Genomic DNA, 18,373 nt, shown 5'->3' with positions numbered 1-18,373 from the left:
TTGAAGATTTTAATTTTCTTTATCTTTTGTATTCAGTTTTTAATTCTATGATTATATTTATTCGCCTTAACTTACTCCATTTCTGATTGTTGTAAAGATTCAACAACTTCTTAATCAATTCAAATTTTATGTACAACTTGGATGATGCCAATTTGGTCAAAAAGGCAGAATTGGTAGCGGCATAGATATACTGCATATAAGTCACATCTTGAATATTTTTTTTTTCCTGCACTTGAGCCTCATCTCTCTCCTCTCTCATCTCTCATACTTTTTTTTTTCACAACCATTTTTCAATAAACTTATAGAAAGAAAAGACAACAAGAGAGACAGTGAATTTCAATATGTCCAGTTTAGCTTCTCAGTTGAAATCCATTCAGGATAAGACTGCAACAGTTGCACTTGATAGAAAGTCGCGTTCTAAAGTACATTCTCGTTCCCTTTTATTTGAATCAAAAGTTGCTTCTACCCAAGATTATGAATTTATTTATCAAATAGCTTATGAAGGATTAGAAGAATTATGTGAATTAGATTCAAGATTTACTAAATTCAAACAGACGCTTTATTCAGAAACTTCAATTAATTTGGATAGAACGTTACAGACTAAAGAAATCGTTGATCAATTAAATAAAAATATTGAAGCTTTCTTAACTTTAATTGGTCCTTATTACAATTTGATCCCTGCAGTTAAAGCTGTAGAATGGTTAGTTAGAAGATTCCAAGCTAATGTTCACAATGCAGAACTTTTACTTTTGACTTCATTGCCATACTACCAACAACCTATATTTATCAAGATATTGAATGTTATTCCAAAGAACCAATTTCCAAAGATTTTTGAATGGGTTATTGGTTACAAAGATTTGCTTAAATGTCCTACTTCATCATCTATACTCAAAGCGTTATACGGGGACTTTGATTTATACAATTTTTATTCCATGTTTTTGAATGAACAGATCAAGAACCAAACTATTTACAAAGAACAATTAGTCTTTTATTTATCCAACACTGTACAAATCTTAGCCTCCTTGACGAAAAATACATCTACATTAAATGAAAAACATATGCCTGTTACTTTAGAAACCGTTGGATTAATGTTATTGCCTCAGAAGGAATCAAAATACTCGGGTACTATCAATTCAGATTTGAAATTAACTGCCTACTCGGTCATCACTGTTCTCGCTTCGGTCGTTCCATTATCAACCCAAATCATTAAAACTTTAACGGAATCAATATTACAAGACAAGCTGGCTCTCAAAGCTTCCTCTTTGAAACCAACTTTAATTGTTTTAAGTCAATTATGGAATTTCTATCCAGGCGATCTTGAAAAGCTTGATTGTTTTGATAAATCAGCCTTGAAAAACTTAAGTGACGAAGTCTTGCAAGAGTTAAAGAAGGATAATTTCAAGATTTCCAAGTTGTTGTCCTTCTATTTTGTTAATTCTTTCCCATCTTCGGAGTCATACAGATTGATTCCCTTTATTGACTTAAACAATAAATCAATTTTTAATACAATAGCAAAGTTAGCAATTGAGAATTCAACAACTGAAGATGCAGATGTTAGATCAAGCTTGATCAAGATTTCACAATCGCTTTTAAAAATTAATTCCAATTTTTTTATTGAAAATTTAAAGGAACAAGGCTTAAAGATTGACGATTTAGAATTAAGGTTCATGACATTGATCAGTGAAGGTAAGATCCATAACGATGATGATATCGAATTCGATGCAGAAGATGAAGCTGATAGTATTCTGGGTAATGAACAGGAGAATTTGAACAATACCTTAGACTTTGAATCTATCCAAGCCAAAGCGAAGTCTTATTTCAGTTCTGAAAACGAAGAAGAATTTAATGAATTGTTATCCGTATTGACAAGTGCATTATCCAGCGGAAATGTCAGAACACAAAAATATATCATATCCGTATTTTGTAAGAAAGTATTCAAGTCGTTAGAAATTGCATTATCTTTCATTATTAGGGTCGCATTCACTCCAGCCGTTCCATTATCAATTAGGGTATCTGCAATTAGAGTTCTTAGAATCAAAATCAAGGATTGTGCCAATGATGCTACTGACTTTTATTTATTGCTTCCAATTCTTGTGTTGGCATTTTCTGATGAATCAAAAGTTATTAGAGCGGGTTTTGCAGAAGTATTGCGTCTAATTCATGATATCACTTCTAAATTGCACAGCAATAAATCTAAGGCTAATACTACCTTATTTTTGGAAAATGAGATTTATGTTGATACCAAAGCTGATAAAAAGGCAATCATTCCACCTCAATATGCATTATTTCTTACAGAACTTTTTTGCAAGGATGAAACAATCCTCAAAGACATGGTTTTAGATCCATCAAGAATCAATAAGGTTTTATTTGACAACGTTTTTAAAGTTTCCAGATCAGGACAAAAGAAATTTGGACAAGTTATTCTCAAGACATTCTTTTTAAACCAATGGTCTTTAGCTTTCTGGCCAATTGTTTTTAAGTGGAGAGCATGGAGGATTGTTGCTAATGAAAATAAAGTTGGATCGGATGATAGATTCTTTTTTAGTGAAGGAGATATTGAAAATTATTATAACAAGAGAAATGAATGGATTAAACAAGCTAATACTGCCAAGATTATTTTCTTTGATGATTTTGAATCTGCCATTGTTGGATTAGTAGGTGGTGTCAGTTCTACGGATAAGAATACCAATAAGGAAGTTGAATGGATTTGTCAAGGATTAGAATCCCAATCAGGAAATGTACAAATTGCAGTCAATAAACGAGTATTGGAAATTTTCACTACATTTAAACTGGTTGATGCAAGTTTGAAGATTTTAAATAAATTGATTGAATTATTGACCAATGAACAAAGCATTGATTTTGATCCAATGCAAACTTTACAAGAACTTGAGATCAGTCGTGAATTATATCTTCAAGCTTTGAATAATGTCCAAATTGGTGGTCAAGTCCCAGAACAAGGCGTGGCAAAGAGAAGAAGAAGATCTTCTAGTTCTACTAGACAAGCTATGGCAAAGGATGATATCAATACTATGGCTTCGAGTCATTTGAAGAAATTGACTTTTATCTTAGATGTTTTAGAATCCACTTTACGTAACCGTCCAACGGATATTGCTTGTCCAGATTTATTGAAGGCATTATTTAAGATTTTAACAGATTTGGATTATTTGGGTAATGATGGTAATTTACCAGTATTGTATGCTCAAGAAACTTTAGCTTCATGTATGTTACTTAGTATTGTCAAGATGAAAGAAAGTGGCCAACAATTTAAATTCGATTCTAATTCAATCAGAGCAGATTTGATTGTTAATTCCATCAGATCTTCACAATCACCTCAAGTTCAAAATAGATTATTATTGGTTATTTCCGAATTGGCTTCATTAGCTCCAGAAATTATTTTACATTCAGTAATGCCAATTTTTACATTTATGGGTGCTCACACTATTAGACAAGATGATGAATTTTCCAATTCTGCATTACAACAAACTATTGCGAAAGTTATTCCTGCATTGGCTGCAAATGGTTCATCTTCAGTTAGTAGCGAAATTGAATTTTTGTTGACAAGTTTTGTAGCTGCTTTCCAACATATCCCAAGACATCGTCGTGTTAAATTATTCACTTCATTGACTACCACTTTGGGATGTGATGAATCCATGCATATTCTTTTATTTTTGATGGGACAACAATATGCTTATAATTTATCCAAAAATAAATCCAATGAAGTTGACTCTATTTTAGAATTTGTCAAGGCATACTTAAAGGGATTTAATTCCGAAGATCAATTGAATGGAATTGGTCAATTTACCAAATTATGGAATCAAATTCCAATCAAGCAAGTTGAAATTAATTCTGATGAATATCATGATTTAAATTCCAGATCTATTTTTGGTACATCCATTATTTCGCTCCAGAATGAAGGATTAGTTGATTTAAAGAATCATCTATTACAATTTTTGAATTCTGTATTACAGTCGGAAGTTAATACCAAGTTTGATACCAGTTCTTTGAAGACAAAGATTACGATTTCATTGTTGGACGGTTCTATTCCAGAAGGCGTGAAAGAAACCATCTTGGAAAAATTCAGGATCATCTCATCTTTTGCCTTATCAGGCTTAGATAAATTCACAAATGTTTCCAAGAATAAGGATATTTGTTTAAGTTTGTATGAATTATTAGCAAACTTGTTAGACTTATTACCATTGAATTACTTCGTTGACTCAATCGTCGATTCTTTGGATATTGATAAATTATCAGATGCTTTATCTATCAAGGTAGCACGAAATTATGCAATTTTAGCTTCAAGAAAATTCGAATCTGATTTGAATACAACTAATATTGATGATGTGATTCAAGTGTCTGTAATTGACAAATTATTGCCGGTTTTGATTAAGGGTATCAAGAGAAATGTTGACACTGAATTACAACAAGCATACCTTGATGCATTCTCCACTATTGTGAACAAATTTGGTACTGCTACAGGTGTTGATTTTGCAACCAATTCAAAGGTTTTAATTGATGCTTTAACTATAATTACTACCGATCGTGGATTATTAGGTGAACAACCCGAAATTATTATTTCTTCAATTAATGCAATTACAAGTGTTGTTAATCTTATGGGTGTGAAAACACTTGGTTTGTTCCCTAAGGTTGTTCCACCAGCTCTCAAGATTTGGGAAAGTACTGTTGATGCTGAAGATGAAGAATCAGCCAAATTGTTACAAGCTTCAATTTTGGTCTTATTATCATGCTATATTAAGAAGATTCCCGCATTTATGACAACCACTTTAGATTCTGTATTCATAACTGTTTTATCAAGTAATTTGATTGATAATTCAATCAGATCAACCATTTTAAATTCAATCGTGGAACATATGGATTTAGCTCAAGTTTTGAAATCATTATGTAACATTTGGACAGTTAAGAAGTTTTATCAGAATGATAATTCTGGTAATCTTGGTTTATTCTTGAATACGATGCAATCTACAATTGAAAAGATTGATAAGAAATCCGCCACATCACAATCTACTGTATTTATGAAATGGTTGATTAATGCATTTGAATTCAGACAATATTCAGAAGAAACTGGTAATAAATTTGATAATAATACAATCCATAGATTAGAAAGCTCATTCCATACGTGTGCTATTAATTATGTTATGAAATTAAATGATAAGACATTCCGTCCATTATTTGCAAATTTGGTTAGATGGGCTGTTTCAGGTGAAGGTGCTACATTTGTTGGTAATACAGAGATTTCTCGTTTATTGGCATTCTTTAGATTCTTTAACAAGTTACAGGATCAATTGAAAAGTATTATTACTTCTTACTTTTCATATTTACTTGATGCAACTTCAAATATTTTAAAGAGATTTGCTAATGGTGAATTGGTCGCTACCAATTTAAGAAGAATTATATTAATTTCGTTAACATCATCATTTAAATATGATCAAGATGATTATTGGTCACAACAAGGTAGATTTGAAAGTATATTTGAACCATTATTGGATCAATTGAAGAATGTTGAAGAAACAATTGGTAAATACTTGGTTAAGGCTATTACTGGATTTGTTGCTAATGTTTCTTCTGAAGAGTATAATGAAACTTTAGTCCATCAATTAATTAAATTTATTTCAAATGAAAGTCAATCTAATACTTCAGCTACTAAGATTTGGACCATTAGAACATTAAAGACAATCTTCCAAAAGATGGGAGAACAATGGTTATCATACTTGCCTACTTTAGTTCCTTATATTGCAGAATTATTAGAAGATGATGATGAAGATGTTGAAATGGAAGTTAGAGGTGGATTAGTACGTGTGATTGAAAATGTATTGGGTGAACCTTTGGATAGATATTTAAGTTAGTTTATATGTATAGTAGAGTTTTAATATATTGTTAGTTGTTAGTACATTGAATGTAATGATGATGATTGTATAATACCCGGGGAAGAGAGGTTTATTATGGGGTCGTGTAATATGTGTCAAATATGGAATTTTCTTTAAGATTCTGTCAAAACTAAAAGAGGAAGAAGAATTTTTCACGCTAACTTTCTCTCTCTCCCGCAGAAGCATAAAATTGATTTCATCTAAGGGAACACTTTCCTATAAAGTTTTTTTTACATTTTCTTTTAACAAATTGCAAATACAAAGACACCAAACCAGTAATCATGGTATGTAAACTGTAGAACCTTATTAAAAGAAGAATTGTGGAAGGATAGAGAGAATGAAATACTAATATCGATAAAATTTTTTAGTCCAACTTATTAAAGAGTGCTCAATCCTTAAAGCCATTGTTTGACAGAGTCTTAGTTCAAAGACTTAAGCCAATTACAAAGACTGCTACAGGTATTTACATTCCAGAAAAGAACCAAGAAAAATTAAATCAAGGTACTGTTATTGCTGCTGGTCCTGGTATCACTAACACTACCACTGGTCAAGTTATCCCAACTTCTGTTAAGGCTGGTGATAAAGTCTTATTACCAAATTTCGGTGGTAACCCAGTCAAGATTGGTGAAGAAGAATACTTGTTGTATACTGATAAGGAAATCTTAGCTAAGATTGAAGATAACTAGATGTTTTATTCTATTTTGAACATAGTCATATGTCTAGTGAATACTTGTACATAAAGAAACAGAAATGAAATGTATTTATTATTATTATTATTATTATTTTCAACTTGATTCCAGCCAACTTGGAGAAAATCATCGAATTTGCTTTTCATAATAACCTCCGCTAGAGATTGAACTCATATTTCGATCCGGTCAATATCTTTTCTTTTTTTTTTGTTTCGTTCTAAAAAAAGAATGTAAAAGCATTATTTAAACCCTTGTATGTTCCTAGATTTCGTCTTGAATGAACCTTCTAACAAGGAGTGTTGTTCGACTATGTTTGTAAATATTGTCAAAGTATTCCCATATTAGCGATAAGTTGGTGCAGAGGGTGAATTCCTGCATATAACCAATTTGGGCACTTTTTGTCGATTTTCCCCGAAACGAAAGATTTAAACCAAATTCAATGTGTATTTATAGAAACAAAAAAGGTGTTTGTTTTAGTTTATTAACCAGGATTCATTATTCACGTAGTAAAAAAGAGGAGAGATCTATTAGTTCAAAGTCATCGTCCCGTAAAGCATTTTAAACAAAAGTACACCAAAAGTAAAAAGGAAGAAGCAATATATCAATAATGTCAAATAATCAACCAGATTCAACCACACGTTTTGCTCAATTTAAACTTGTTCTTTTAGGAGAAAGTGCTGTTGGTAAATCATCAATTGTACATCGTTTTGTAAAAAATACATTTGATGACTTAAGAGAATCTACTATTGGAGCTGCATTTTTAACTCAAACAATCACTATTCCAGAATCAAATACAACAATCAAATTTGAAATATGGGATACTGCAGGTCAAGAACGTTATAAATCACTTGCTCCTATGTATTATAGAAATGCTCATGCAGCACTTTGTGTATATGATATAACAAGTCGTGTGTCGTTCAATAAAGCTCAAGATTGGATTAAAGAATTAAAAAGACAAGCACCAGAAGGTATAGTTATAGCATTAGTTGGAAATAAAGCTGATTTAGCTGATAATAGAGAAGTTGAACAAAGTGAGGTTGAAGAATATATTGAAGAACATAATGAAGTTGGTAGTGGTGGCTCAGTGATAGTGACTGCTGAATGTTCAGCAAAGACTGGTGAAGGTGTTTTAGACATATTTAATAGAGTAGGAAGAGCATTACCAGTAGAAGAAGCCATCAATGCTGCATCTCATAGATCTAGACAACAAGGCAGTAGAAGATCTGGAGGCGTTGATTTAAATAGACCCAGAAATCAACAACAACAACAAAGTAATTCCTGTTGTTGAATTTCATTTATTTTCCACCACCCCACATAATTAACTGATTAAGCCACATTATCACCATTTACACACACACACACATACCACACACCATACACCACACACCATATACCACACACCACATACCACACACCATACACCACACACCATATACCACACACCACATACCACATACTAATTGATCAATAGATTCTAAATTCTTCCCCTTTTATTTAACAATAAACTTATTCATAATCAACAATTATATTTTTGCTAGTGATATTATTATATGCAGAATAGACACGAAGATCTGCTTTCTTCTTTTATATAAATATATATAAATATATGTCGATACCCATCATCATCAATTGTATAAACTTCTTACATTTCGATTCTGCTTTACTTTGCTACGTGCGGGTAACATCTACAAAAGATATCACAAAAAAACAATAACAATTTTGAACTTCCACACGACCACATCAAAAACCTTTTTTTTTTTGTTTATTCAAAAATTCTTAATGCACTTGAAAAATTTTTCACTTTTCTTCCTTCTCTTGTTTCTCTTACTTCTTCTTCATCATTTATACATATTGTTAACGATGTCTGCTAGACCACAAGTTTCTGTTATCTCCGCTCAAGGTGAACAAACCTCCACTCAATTACCATTACCAGCTGTCTTCTCTGCTCCAGTCAGACCAGATATTGTCCACTCTGTTTTTGTTAGAGTCAACAAGAACAAGAGACAAGCTTACGCTGTCGCTGAAAATGCCGGTCACCAAACCTCTGCTGAATCTTGGGGTACCGGTAGAGCTGTTGCCAGAATTCCAAGAGTTGGTGGTGGTGGTACTCACCGTTCTGGTCAAGCTGCTTTTGGTAACATGTGTCGTGGTGGTCGTATGTTTGCTCCAACCAAGACTTGGAGAAAATGGCATGTCAAGGTTAACCATAACGAAAAACGTTATGCTACTGCTTCCGCTATTGCTGCTTCTGCTGTTACTTCTTTAGTCTTAGCTAGAGGTCACAGAGTTGAACAAGTTAAGGAATTACCATTGGTTGTTTCTAACGATTTTGAATCCGTTACCAAGACCAAGGATGCTGTTGCTGTCTTAAAGGCTGTTGGTGCTCACAAGGATGTTGTTAAGGTTATCAAGTCCAAGAAGTTGAGAGCCGGTAAGGGTAAGTTGAGAGGTAGAAGATTCACCCAAAGAAGAGGTCCATTAGTTGTTTACGCTCAAGACAACGGTCTTGTTAAGGCCTTAAGAAACGTCCCAGGTGTTGAAACCGCTTCTGTCAAGCACTTAGGTTTATTACAATTAGCTCCAGGTGCTCACTTAGGTAGATTTATCATTTGGACTCAAGGTGCTTTCGAATCTTTAGACTCTGTCTACGGTTCTGACTCTACCAAGTCTATCAAGTCTGGTTACGCTTTACCAACCAACATCATTGCTAACACCGATGTTACCAGATTAATCAATTCTGCTGAAGTTCAAGCTGTCGTTAGACCAGCTGGCCAAGCTACCCAAAAGAGAACTCACGTCTTAAAGAAGAACCCATTGAAGAACAAGCAAGTCTTATTAAGATTAAACCCTTACGCCAAGGCTTACGCTGCTGAAAAGTTAGGTTCTGCTAAGGTTGAAAAGACCAAGGCTAAGCCATCCAAGGGTCAATTCGCTCAAGTTTTAAAGAACTAAGCATGAAGTATTAAAATTGTATAAATTTTGGAATAAGAATAGAATAATGAAATCATCAAGAGTTTATAGCACTTTATAGTTTTTCTATTTTAATATACTTTTAATTTACTTTGCATTCAGTAACTTTTTATCTCTTTGTTGCCTTATTTTGTTTGTGACAGGTGTCAATCGGTTTACATATGTGAACTATGGAAGCTAGATTAGCCTGTTTTGTTTGGTTTAAGACTCCTTGTTGACAGGGGTATTTATTGTCAAATATATACAGGCAACAATGTCAGAAGAGATGTAAATTGCTACCAGGAATTCTACAAGGCAAATGACATTTTATAATGAAACTGTAAAAAAGACGATATTAACTAGAAAACTAAAAGATTAGAATTATATATTGAAAAAGAAAACGCCAAATGGCTATTTTTTGAAGTAGTAATTACGTCAAATATGAATGAGAAGATTAAATGTTTCATATTTCCGAGGACGGTATTCCTAGTCAAAGAGATATGAAGTATCGCAGCAACTAGGTTGAGCTAACTGTAGTACTAGGCCCTAACTGTCATTCCTGTTGTACCAGGGCTCTACTGTTGAACCTGGCCTTGGTAGGTATGGCTCCTGAAGAAGAGGAGGAACCTGTACTCGAAAGTTTTCGACACCTCTCAAGTCGGCCGTGGTAACTATGTTACCTTGAATCCAGTATTCACAAATTGTATACTGAGTATAAGCAAATCCATCACATGGTTTTCTATAACACCCAACTTTAGTAGTATCTTTCCAAAGAAGTTGGGTGAGATGGCCAACCCGATCCAGCCAACCAGGATCAGTAAAGTCGTAAAGTTCAATTTCCTCCAAATACCAAGCATCAACTCCATTAACATCAAGATATCCAGCTGCTAAGTTTTCCCCATATGGGCTGTCAGAGTGTACTAACACACCCAGACAATCATACGTCCTTGCGTATTCTTTGGAAAATTGCTGTAATTCATTGCTCCAAATCAAATTGCCAACACCGTGTTGTGCTCTGTAGAAATTATGAGCTTCTACCATACGATAGGACCAATCTATATCCTCAGTTGGAATAGTGTCATCAACTGAACCGGCGGGTTCTTCTTCATCGGTATTTGTAACTGGATCTGGTGTTTCATCGTTAGTATCTGAACCTGGTTCTGGGAATTCTTCTTGTGAATTTGGATCGGCAGCTTCTGAGTCATCGTCAGCATCTGGAACTGGTTGGGGCAATTCTTGTTGTGGATTTGGATCGGTAACTTCTGGGTCAACGTCAATTACTACAGGAATTGCTGGTGCTTCGTCGACTATCATTGAAGATTGCAGTCCATCAACTATGGCCAAGGAGATCAGGGACACAGTCGAGGAAACACTACTTGATGAGGAGGATGTGGTGGACGTGGCTTCAGACAAACTGACAGAACTCGAGAAAGTAGAATCTGCTGCAGAAGTTGAGCTTGATGGGGATGGGACCTGTACTAGACTTGATGGGGATGGTGCCTCTTCTATGCTTGCTGGAGGGACGTATAATATAGCCGCTTCAACTAAAGTTGCTGGTGGCGATGTTAACGCAGTTGTTTGGATAAAATAGCTTGAGACTGTGCGAGTAACAACCACCCAAGTAGTCTGTGTGGGAAGAGTAACTTCGATGGTTAATGTGACTGCTTTGGCTGTAGCAATTATGGCTGCAAAGCTTGCCAAAGAATGGGCGAACTTCATCTTGTCTATTTGGTTGCTACAGAGGAAAGAATGAGAAATGGTATTTTTATTAACTAAGGATTGAAGCAGCTTTTTATAAGAGGAGTGGCATGGTTTATAGGGGGGATTTACTTGGTATACTAGCATACTTGTTTGTGATTTGAAAATTCTCCTTGGTTCAAAAGAAAATGGAACCCAATAAAAAGAATCTTGCAACGCATGTCTATTTTTTTTTTCTTTTCTTGCATTTTCATGCATAAAAATAATTTTAGTCTATAATTTGGCGATTATTTTTTATGCTTATGAGAGAAATTATTGCATCTCCCGACAAAAATAAAATACTACATGAGATCTACTTTTTCTTTCAACATAAGAAGCACTTCTTGGTATTTCCAAAAACTTACTAATATTAAATTCAAAGGAGACCTGTAAAGCGGATTGATCAATTACTCAAAAAAATCTTAGAAAATGAAAGTTAAAATATTGAGCAAATCTACTAATATCCTTACAAGTTTGACATCTATGTATTCATTTACTTCAGATATTCTGCTTGAGAGGTAAGCCCTCTGGCTTTCTGGTTGTCAATGGTACGTGATTCTTGAACTAATCAGATTAATGTCAATTACAATAGGTGATGCGATATTTATGGGATAAAATTGAAGAATTATATTGAATTTTTCTTCGCCATTTGAAACCAAGAAAAGTATTGACTACAAAGAAGGAAAAGTCGCCAAAATATATTATGCTAAGAAAAGTTTGGGTATTTTCCTGATCTGTTTGCTGTCGATTGCAATCAATCCCCCCGTTCACCCCCTGTTTGAGTGAGCCGACCAATAATAAGAAATTGTATAAGAATTCTAAAGGGGTGAATACTATCTTGTTGGCCCAGAATTTTATTCATCAAGTCACGCCTGAATATAAATGGAATAAGAAGATATTACTGTATCTCAATGGTAAAGCTGCAAAGAAACAAATCCACAACTTATAGGTTCCTGTTGGCTTGACGCAGCAATCGACGGGCTGAGTCTTGAATGTATCAAATTCATTTTGTTTCTCAAATATACTATTGGATGGGACTTCTTGGTGTTCAAAACCAAGCAGATAGAAAACTTTATAAACGCTCACTATTATTATTTTTAAATCCTTTTCGAATCCACATTGTTTTGAATTCTCTGAACCAATCTCGGTCAAAACATACACAATCTTGGTGTTTATTAACTAACGAAACACTGCCCTTTTAGAAGCGTCTCATCTATTTCAGCCCTGATTCTTTCGATAAAGGAAACTCTTTCTCAATGATGTGAACTTATGAACGACATAGAAGTCGTTTCCTGTACATTGATCGTCTTTTTATCTCCTTGAACATGCGAGAAACCCTGAAATACAGACTAAATCGTTACTGGTAATTGAGATAGCTAAGCAAGAGAAGAAGACCTTACATTCAACAACTAGACCAAGAAGGTTGTCTCTTCCAGTCAGTGAGCGTAACGAGATTAAGAAGTATTGCAACTCTCGCAAATAAGAGCATTCTCTTTGACTGGAAATATGATTGATTCTCATGTTCATTCATTAAGTTATTCAACAATTTTAGTTACATATTTCTCCAAAATTGTTGCGAAAATAAAAAGCCAAAAAACAAAACAGTAAAATAAATAAACCAAATTAACTGTTTGACAGAGAAATACATTTCCCAATGATACGGAGTATCATCTAATATTAAATATGCTGAGCATGATCGTGCCCGCTTGTGGTATTACACGCTTTGAATAATGTTTAAACCAAGCCAAAACCGAACATTTGTTAAGGTTCTAAGACTACAGAATAGGAGATGAATTTATTCCATATAATGCTGAGGTACGTGGACTCTTGACTGGGTAGAAAATTCTGGGTAATATCAAAATGGATTATTTGGCTGCAAATTGTCTTACATGTTGACGTTTTAATTGACGTAATACAATAGTTTCGGAACAAAAACAAAAAGAAATTGACGCAAAAGAAATTAAATTGCTAAAATAACGAGATTGACATTGACAACACAAAAACGTCAACAACTACGTAATCGAATAGGAATAGGGGTAATTACTCAACCACCCCATCTTCACCCCCGCTGATCTTAAAAGATAACAGAGACTTTTTGTCTGAAAAAAGTAGTTAGAACAAGCCATCTAGAAAGAATGTACGTACATAAATATTCAAATAAATCTGTTGATAATAATGTTGCACCAGCAAAAAAAGTTTTTAAAATTGGTACAAATGGGAAAAATGAAAAATCATCACCACGATTATCTATCTGGACATCAGACTACAAATAAAGGAGATTGAGATGTCTTTTAAAGTTTCTTTGCTTACATAAGTGTAACTGGCAAAGTTTTAAATTATACCGAAATAATTTGTGTCTGAAGGCTCATCTAAGCAATGAAATGAAATGTGTATTTAGCTGTTTTACGAGTAAAAAAAGAAATGATAGGTCACAAAAAAATCTCCTCCTCAAAAATGGCCGCAAGCTATTTCAGACACTTTCTAACCAGTGACCCTAGTATTTGAAAAAGCCCCCTCGTAACCCAAAGCACACACCACACTTTCCTTAATAAATATAATAAGACAAACGACAAAATGTCTAAGACAAAGAGGGGGGGAGTTCCTTAAGAGCTCCTAATATCGTTTCTAAACTTCTTCTAATTTCTTAAACTTATGCTGGTGTTTCCTGAATAAAATGAGGTGAGGGAAGGAACAAAACTTCTCTCATTAATGTGTAATACTTATAAAACAATTATCAGACACAAAATGAAAGTAAAAATAAGACAGTAAAATTTAAAACAATAGAAAATAATCTAATCAAACGAAAATTGACACTTTCTTCTCTTCATAAAATTTCCAATTTTTATTATCGCGCATAATTGTCTCCGTAAAATTTATTTATAAATATTTGTAACATTCACGTTGTTGAAATTTGAAAACAACATTCAAACAGACAGACAGACAGTTATTGATTTTCAATTATCAACAAAAAAAGATAAAACCCACTTACAAATTTCCAAATTTACTGCATTTATACCAACCAACCTTATACCCAAGTCTGTACCCCCCGTGTGACTTTTCACTAAGCTACTTACAAATAATTTTTTTTAATAAAAAGCAACTCCAACATTTAATTTTTATAGAACCAATTTATAGACCATGCTTAAAGGATTAAGACAAAAGGCACTGTTGTTGTCATTATCATCAACCTCACTGGTACAAAGTACATCATCAAACAATACAAATTCGGAAGCAAACTATGAGAAAATTATTTCACAAGTACATGATTTTGAAATCGCACTTAAAGCAATGGATTATTTGTTAGATGATCATTCTCAAGAAGGTATTGTACTCTTGAAAAAAGAATCAACCAAGATAGGTAATGATCCTCAACAACCTCATGCTATCTTTCCACTAGCTTTAGGTGTTATGGAATTTATTGAAGCTACTTTAGGGTTTGAACCTGAAGTAATGGCTAAAGCTCATAAAACATTATCAGAAGCTGAAACTGTCAGTTTGAATAATTCCAAATATAATGTTAAACATCAATTGGCTACTTCTAAAATATATCCACCAGGTACTGAATTTCAAGTTACTTATGCGGAATCTACTTTATTGAATGCCTTATTGATGTTATTGACTGAAAATAATGGAATGGTTGAAAGCGCAAAGGCTTTATTTAAATTACGTAAAGCTTATCAAACTTTAGATTCAATTCATAAACGAATTAAAGATCTGGAAAAAGTTTTCAATAAAAATATTCAAAAATTAAGAAAAGAAGCTCAAGCAGTCGCAAATGGTTCGAAACCATATGGTGATGGTATAATAAGTTTGGGTAATCATTCAGTAAGTACTGTAGATTTACCTGGATTTGTCAATAATGGAAGCAGTCAAAATAGTTCTTCAAGTTCATTAGCAGCTGATTTGAAATTAATTAAAGATTTAGAAAAGATTTATATGATGAGAAAATCAAGAATTGAAGGTACAAGTTTAGGTAATAATATCAACCCAGATAAAGTTGATTTATTCCATGTTCTGGATTCTTCACTCTTGAAGAATGGAGATGATATTAATGTTGGAACTGCATCAACTGCTTCATCCAAAGAGGGCCAAGAAGAGAATGAAGAATCTGATGATGATGACGATGAATTCTCAGATGCTTTGGATAGTATTGAACCAAGCATTCCTATTGATACCACTCGAGATATCCTTGCCTCAAGTGCCACCTCTATTGTATCTTCAATAGACACAACCCCTAGCCTGTTTAGTTCCAATCAAGTGCGGCAATTACAAGATGACCATTTACATGTTTCAACTATTGATGAATTTATTCATTCTGGGGTTCAATTATGTTTTGGTATTTTACAAGTTGTATTGTCATTAATCCCTCCAGCTATTGGGAAAGTTCTTTCTATTGTTGGTTTCAAAGGTGATAGAGTTACTGGATTGAAATTATTATGGAGAACGGCAATTACTTCTAGAAATATTCATGGCGAATTAGCACTTATTTTCTTGTTAGTTTTCTATGATGGACCAGTTCAATTTGTTGATGTTGGATTTAAATTACCCGAACAAGAAAATTCCAACGCCAGATCGGTGATTCAATTGGATGGAAAAGCATCTGTTTCTGAAGCTGAATTAGATGTAATCTTGGAATCCCCTTCATTACATACTAATCAATTATTACGCAAAGTGAGAAAATATTTCCCTCATAATGCTCTTTGGATCTTACAAGAAGGGAGAATGTTAGCCGCTCAAGGTGAATTACATAAGGCCAGTGAATTGATGCAATCTTTTACTGACGATCCTAATAATAGAATCCAGATGCAACAAGTCGAAGCATTATTGATCTTTGACAGAGCTATGGTTTATATGTTTCAACATGAATATGACAGGGCCGCAAAGGATTTGATTTATTTGATTGAAATTAATTCTTGGTCTAAAGCAGTTTATTTATTTATGGCTGCTTCTTGTTATTTGGAAAAATATAGATCTATTAAGATGGGTATTTCTAAGGTTGACGATAAGCAAAGTGAGCTTGCCAAATATTCGAAATTATTTGAAAAATATATGAATTTAGCTTTAAGTTATGTTCCAGGTCATGGTGCTAATGCCAGCAAAAAAGGTGGTATTGGAGGTAGTGGTAAGCAAATGCCATTTGATAAGTTCTTATTAAGAAAATATGGTCATCTTGAACAAAGAAAGAAACAATATCCAAACTTACCATTGGTTGATTTAGTTGGTAGTTCATTATTACATGAGTTAATTTATTTCTGGAATGGTTATAATAGAATGACAAAGGTTGAATTAGCTGACTCATTGAAATTATTAGGATATTCTGGTTCAGCTGATTCCTTATATTCAGCCAATACTGGATCTGATTCATTTGCATTAATTAATGAAACTGAAGATGAAGCAATGATTAGATATTTCTTACAATCTGTATGTTTAAGACTGTTGGATAAAGTCAAAGAAGGATTATCTGTCTTGGAAACTAATGTCATTTCAAAATATGTTACATCTGATACTCCTCAATTCAAATTTACCAAAATGACTTATTCACCATACATTTATCCTACTGCATTATATGAAAAGACGATGTTTGTGTGGGTATTAAGAACTCAAACTGGAGGTAAGATTGATGTGAAACATGCAGTTGAAGAAAGTAAGAGTTGGTTAAAGAAGGCTGAAACTGTAGGTGAAGGAGATTATGAATTGAGTAATCGTACAGGTATGAGAATAAAAGCAGCTGGTGATAGGTTAGAACAATTGGGTCGTTTATAGGGACTAGTTTATATATAAAAAGCGGTTTTTTTGCATTGGTAGATAAAATAAAAATAAAGACCGTGTATATAATACAGCTGGCATATGTGTAATAATTATCTCTATATAATATCCAGGGGTGCGATTTATTATAAGAATTTTAGTTAAAATATGTCTCAACCATAGCATCAGCAACGTTGAATCTAAATATAATAGTGATTAACCATCCAATGGCCAATAACGGTAAAATCCCAGCAATCACAACCAATTGAAGGATTCTTGCTGGAGAATTAGTTTGATTATTTGAAGACTTAATGAAATTTGTATTGGTTATAAATGGTAATGAATTAAATCCATAAAATGTAACCACGAAATAATATCCAATACTTCCAAAATATAATGAATTACCCAATATAAGGGCAATTATGGATTGTTTTATTCTTATTATAGGTAACAATATGAATTGAATCACATATAATAAACACCAAATGATCAAGAATGAATTACAATGAATATCAAAACAAAATCCCCATTCAATATAATTAAAACTATATTGATTGATACTATTACCACCTATACCACCACCAAGTAAGGATCCAAAATTATTATTAAATAATTTATTAGCTACAAACCACGTGATTGTAGCGATAATGACTCCCATTAGATAGAAATCTATGAATACCATATAAACTATCAATTTGAAGATATCTATAATACTTGGAGAATAAGCCAACCCCCATGCAATTGCACTTATGGATAAGAATGCCGTTAATAATATTAAGAATGAAGGATCATCTCTTGTATATGAAGATTTCCCACTTATTGAAGATCCTCCTGTTCCACTTCCAGCAACTCCAGAAGTATTTGTTTGTTGTTTATAGAAATAATGAGATCGATACATCTTTCTTGGATTAATAATTAAATGAAATATTTCCCATATTGCTGTTTCAAAATCTAATGTTGTTGGTTTAAATAATCGTTTAATCATAACTTTAAAATTTCTAAATTTATTTGTCATTGATGTATTATAATTATTATTATTGAAATAGTAGTTGGTAGTTGATCGTGGAGTATAAAGTGAAGAAGCAGCTCCTGATGCAATTGACCCACCTCCAACACTTCCAACTCCAAACCTCAGGGTATTGGGAGTGGGTAAGGTTTGAGGGAATAAATCTTGTGTGGTATATGGTAAATTGACTCGTTTACTCATTTTGATGTGTTTATCTATAATAATATGATATCTATTCTACACGGCCACTTTATAGTTCAATTGTAAAACAAATGAATTCAATCTCTCTCTCTCTGCTGTAGTTGGTTTGGGAAACTAAAAAAATGGTGTCTTTCTCTCGTAGCCACCAATGCCCCCCCTCTAAC

General features: G+C 33.3%; 7 protein-coding genes across 7 annotated transcripts; 5 read left to right on the top strand and 2 right to left on the bottom strand. All coding sequences in view use genetic code 12, as the record gives it.

Moving 5' to 3' along the window:
* Nucleotides 1–341: 341 nt before the first annotated feature.
* On the top strand, nucleotides 342–5,861 carry J8A68_004301 (snoRNA-binding rRNA-processing protein; the record flags this gene model as incomplete). The annotated part of the gene is made up of 1 exon (XM_049408246.1): nucleotides 342–5,861. One exon carries the CDS (start codon nucleotides 342–344, stop codon nucleotides 5,859–5,861), a length of 5,520 nt encoding a protein of 1,839 aa, XP_049262406.1.
* Nucleotides 5,862–6,163: 302 nt separating this feature from the next.
* Nucleotides 6,164–6,568, top strand: J8A68_004300 (uncharacterized protein; the record flags this gene model as incomplete). Its single annotated transcript, XM_049408245.1, has 2 exons — nucleotides 6,164–6,166; nucleotides 6,251–6,568. The coding sequence occupies 2 exons, from the start codon at nucleotides 6,164–6,166 to the stop codon at nucleotides 6,566–6,568; spliced, it is 321 nt and encodes a 106-aa protein (XP_049262405.1).
* Nucleotides 6,569–7,178: 610 nt separating this feature from the next.
* On the top strand, nucleotides 7,179–7,859 carry YPT52 (Rab family GTPase; the record flags this gene model as incomplete). The annotated part of the gene is made up of 1 exon (XM_049408244.1): nucleotides 7,179–7,859. The coding sequence occupies one exon, from the start codon at nucleotides 7,179–7,181 to the stop codon at nucleotides 7,857–7,859; it is 681 nt and encodes a 226-aa protein (XP_049262404.1).
* A 572-nt stretch (nucleotides 7,860–8,431) lies between these two features.
* On the top strand, nucleotides 8,432–9,523 carry RPL4B (60S ribosomal protein uL4; the record flags this gene model as incomplete). The annotated part of the gene is made up of 1 exon (XM_049408243.1): nucleotides 8,432–9,523. The coding sequence occupies one exon, from the start codon at nucleotides 8,432–8,434 to the stop codon at nucleotides 9,521–9,523; it is 1,092 nt and encodes a 363-aa protein (XP_049262403.1).
* A 543-nt stretch (nucleotides 9,524–10,066) lies between these two features.
* On the bottom strand, nucleotides 10,067–11,239 carry RBE1 (sterol-binding protein; the record flags this gene model as incomplete). Its single annotated transcript, XM_049408242.1, has 1 exon — nucleotides 10,067–11,239. The coding sequence occupies one exon, from the start codon at nucleotides 11,237–11,239 to the stop codon at nucleotides 10,067–10,069; it is 1,173 nt and encodes a 390-aa protein (XP_049262402.1).
* A 3,156-nt stretch (nucleotides 11,240–14,395) lies between these two features.
* Nucleotides 14,396–17,020, top strand: IML2 (Iml2p; the record flags this gene model as incomplete). The annotated part of the gene is made up of 1 exon (XM_049408241.1): nucleotides 14,396–17,020. The coding sequence occupies one exon, from the start codon at nucleotides 14,396–14,398 to the stop codon at nucleotides 17,018–17,020; it is 2,625 nt and encodes an 874-aa protein (XP_049262401.1).
* Nucleotides 17,021–17,159: 139 nt separating this feature from the next.
* On the bottom strand, nucleotides 17,160–18,209 carry J8A68_004295 (uncharacterized protein; the record flags this gene model as incomplete). Its single annotated transcript, XM_049408240.1, has 1 exon — nucleotides 17,160–18,209. The coding sequence occupies one exon, from the start codon at nucleotides 18,207–18,209 to the stop codon at nucleotides 17,160–17,162; it is 1,050 nt and encodes a 349-aa protein (XP_049262400.1).
* Nucleotides 18,210–18,373: the final 164 nt, after the last annotated feature.

The sequence above is a fragment of the Hemisphaericaspora subhashii genome (assembly GCF_019202705.1).
Source record: "Hemisphaericaspora subhashii strain CBS 10753 chromosome Unknown scaffold23, whole genome shotgun sequence".
Taxonomy (NCBI): Eukaryota; Fungi; Ascomycota; class Pichiomycetes; order Serinales; family Debaryomycetaceae; genus Hemisphaericaspora; species Hemisphaericaspora subhashii.
The sequence above is the reverse complement of the archived record's forward strand: the minus strand, read 5'-3'. Positions and strand labels throughout refer to the sequence as shown.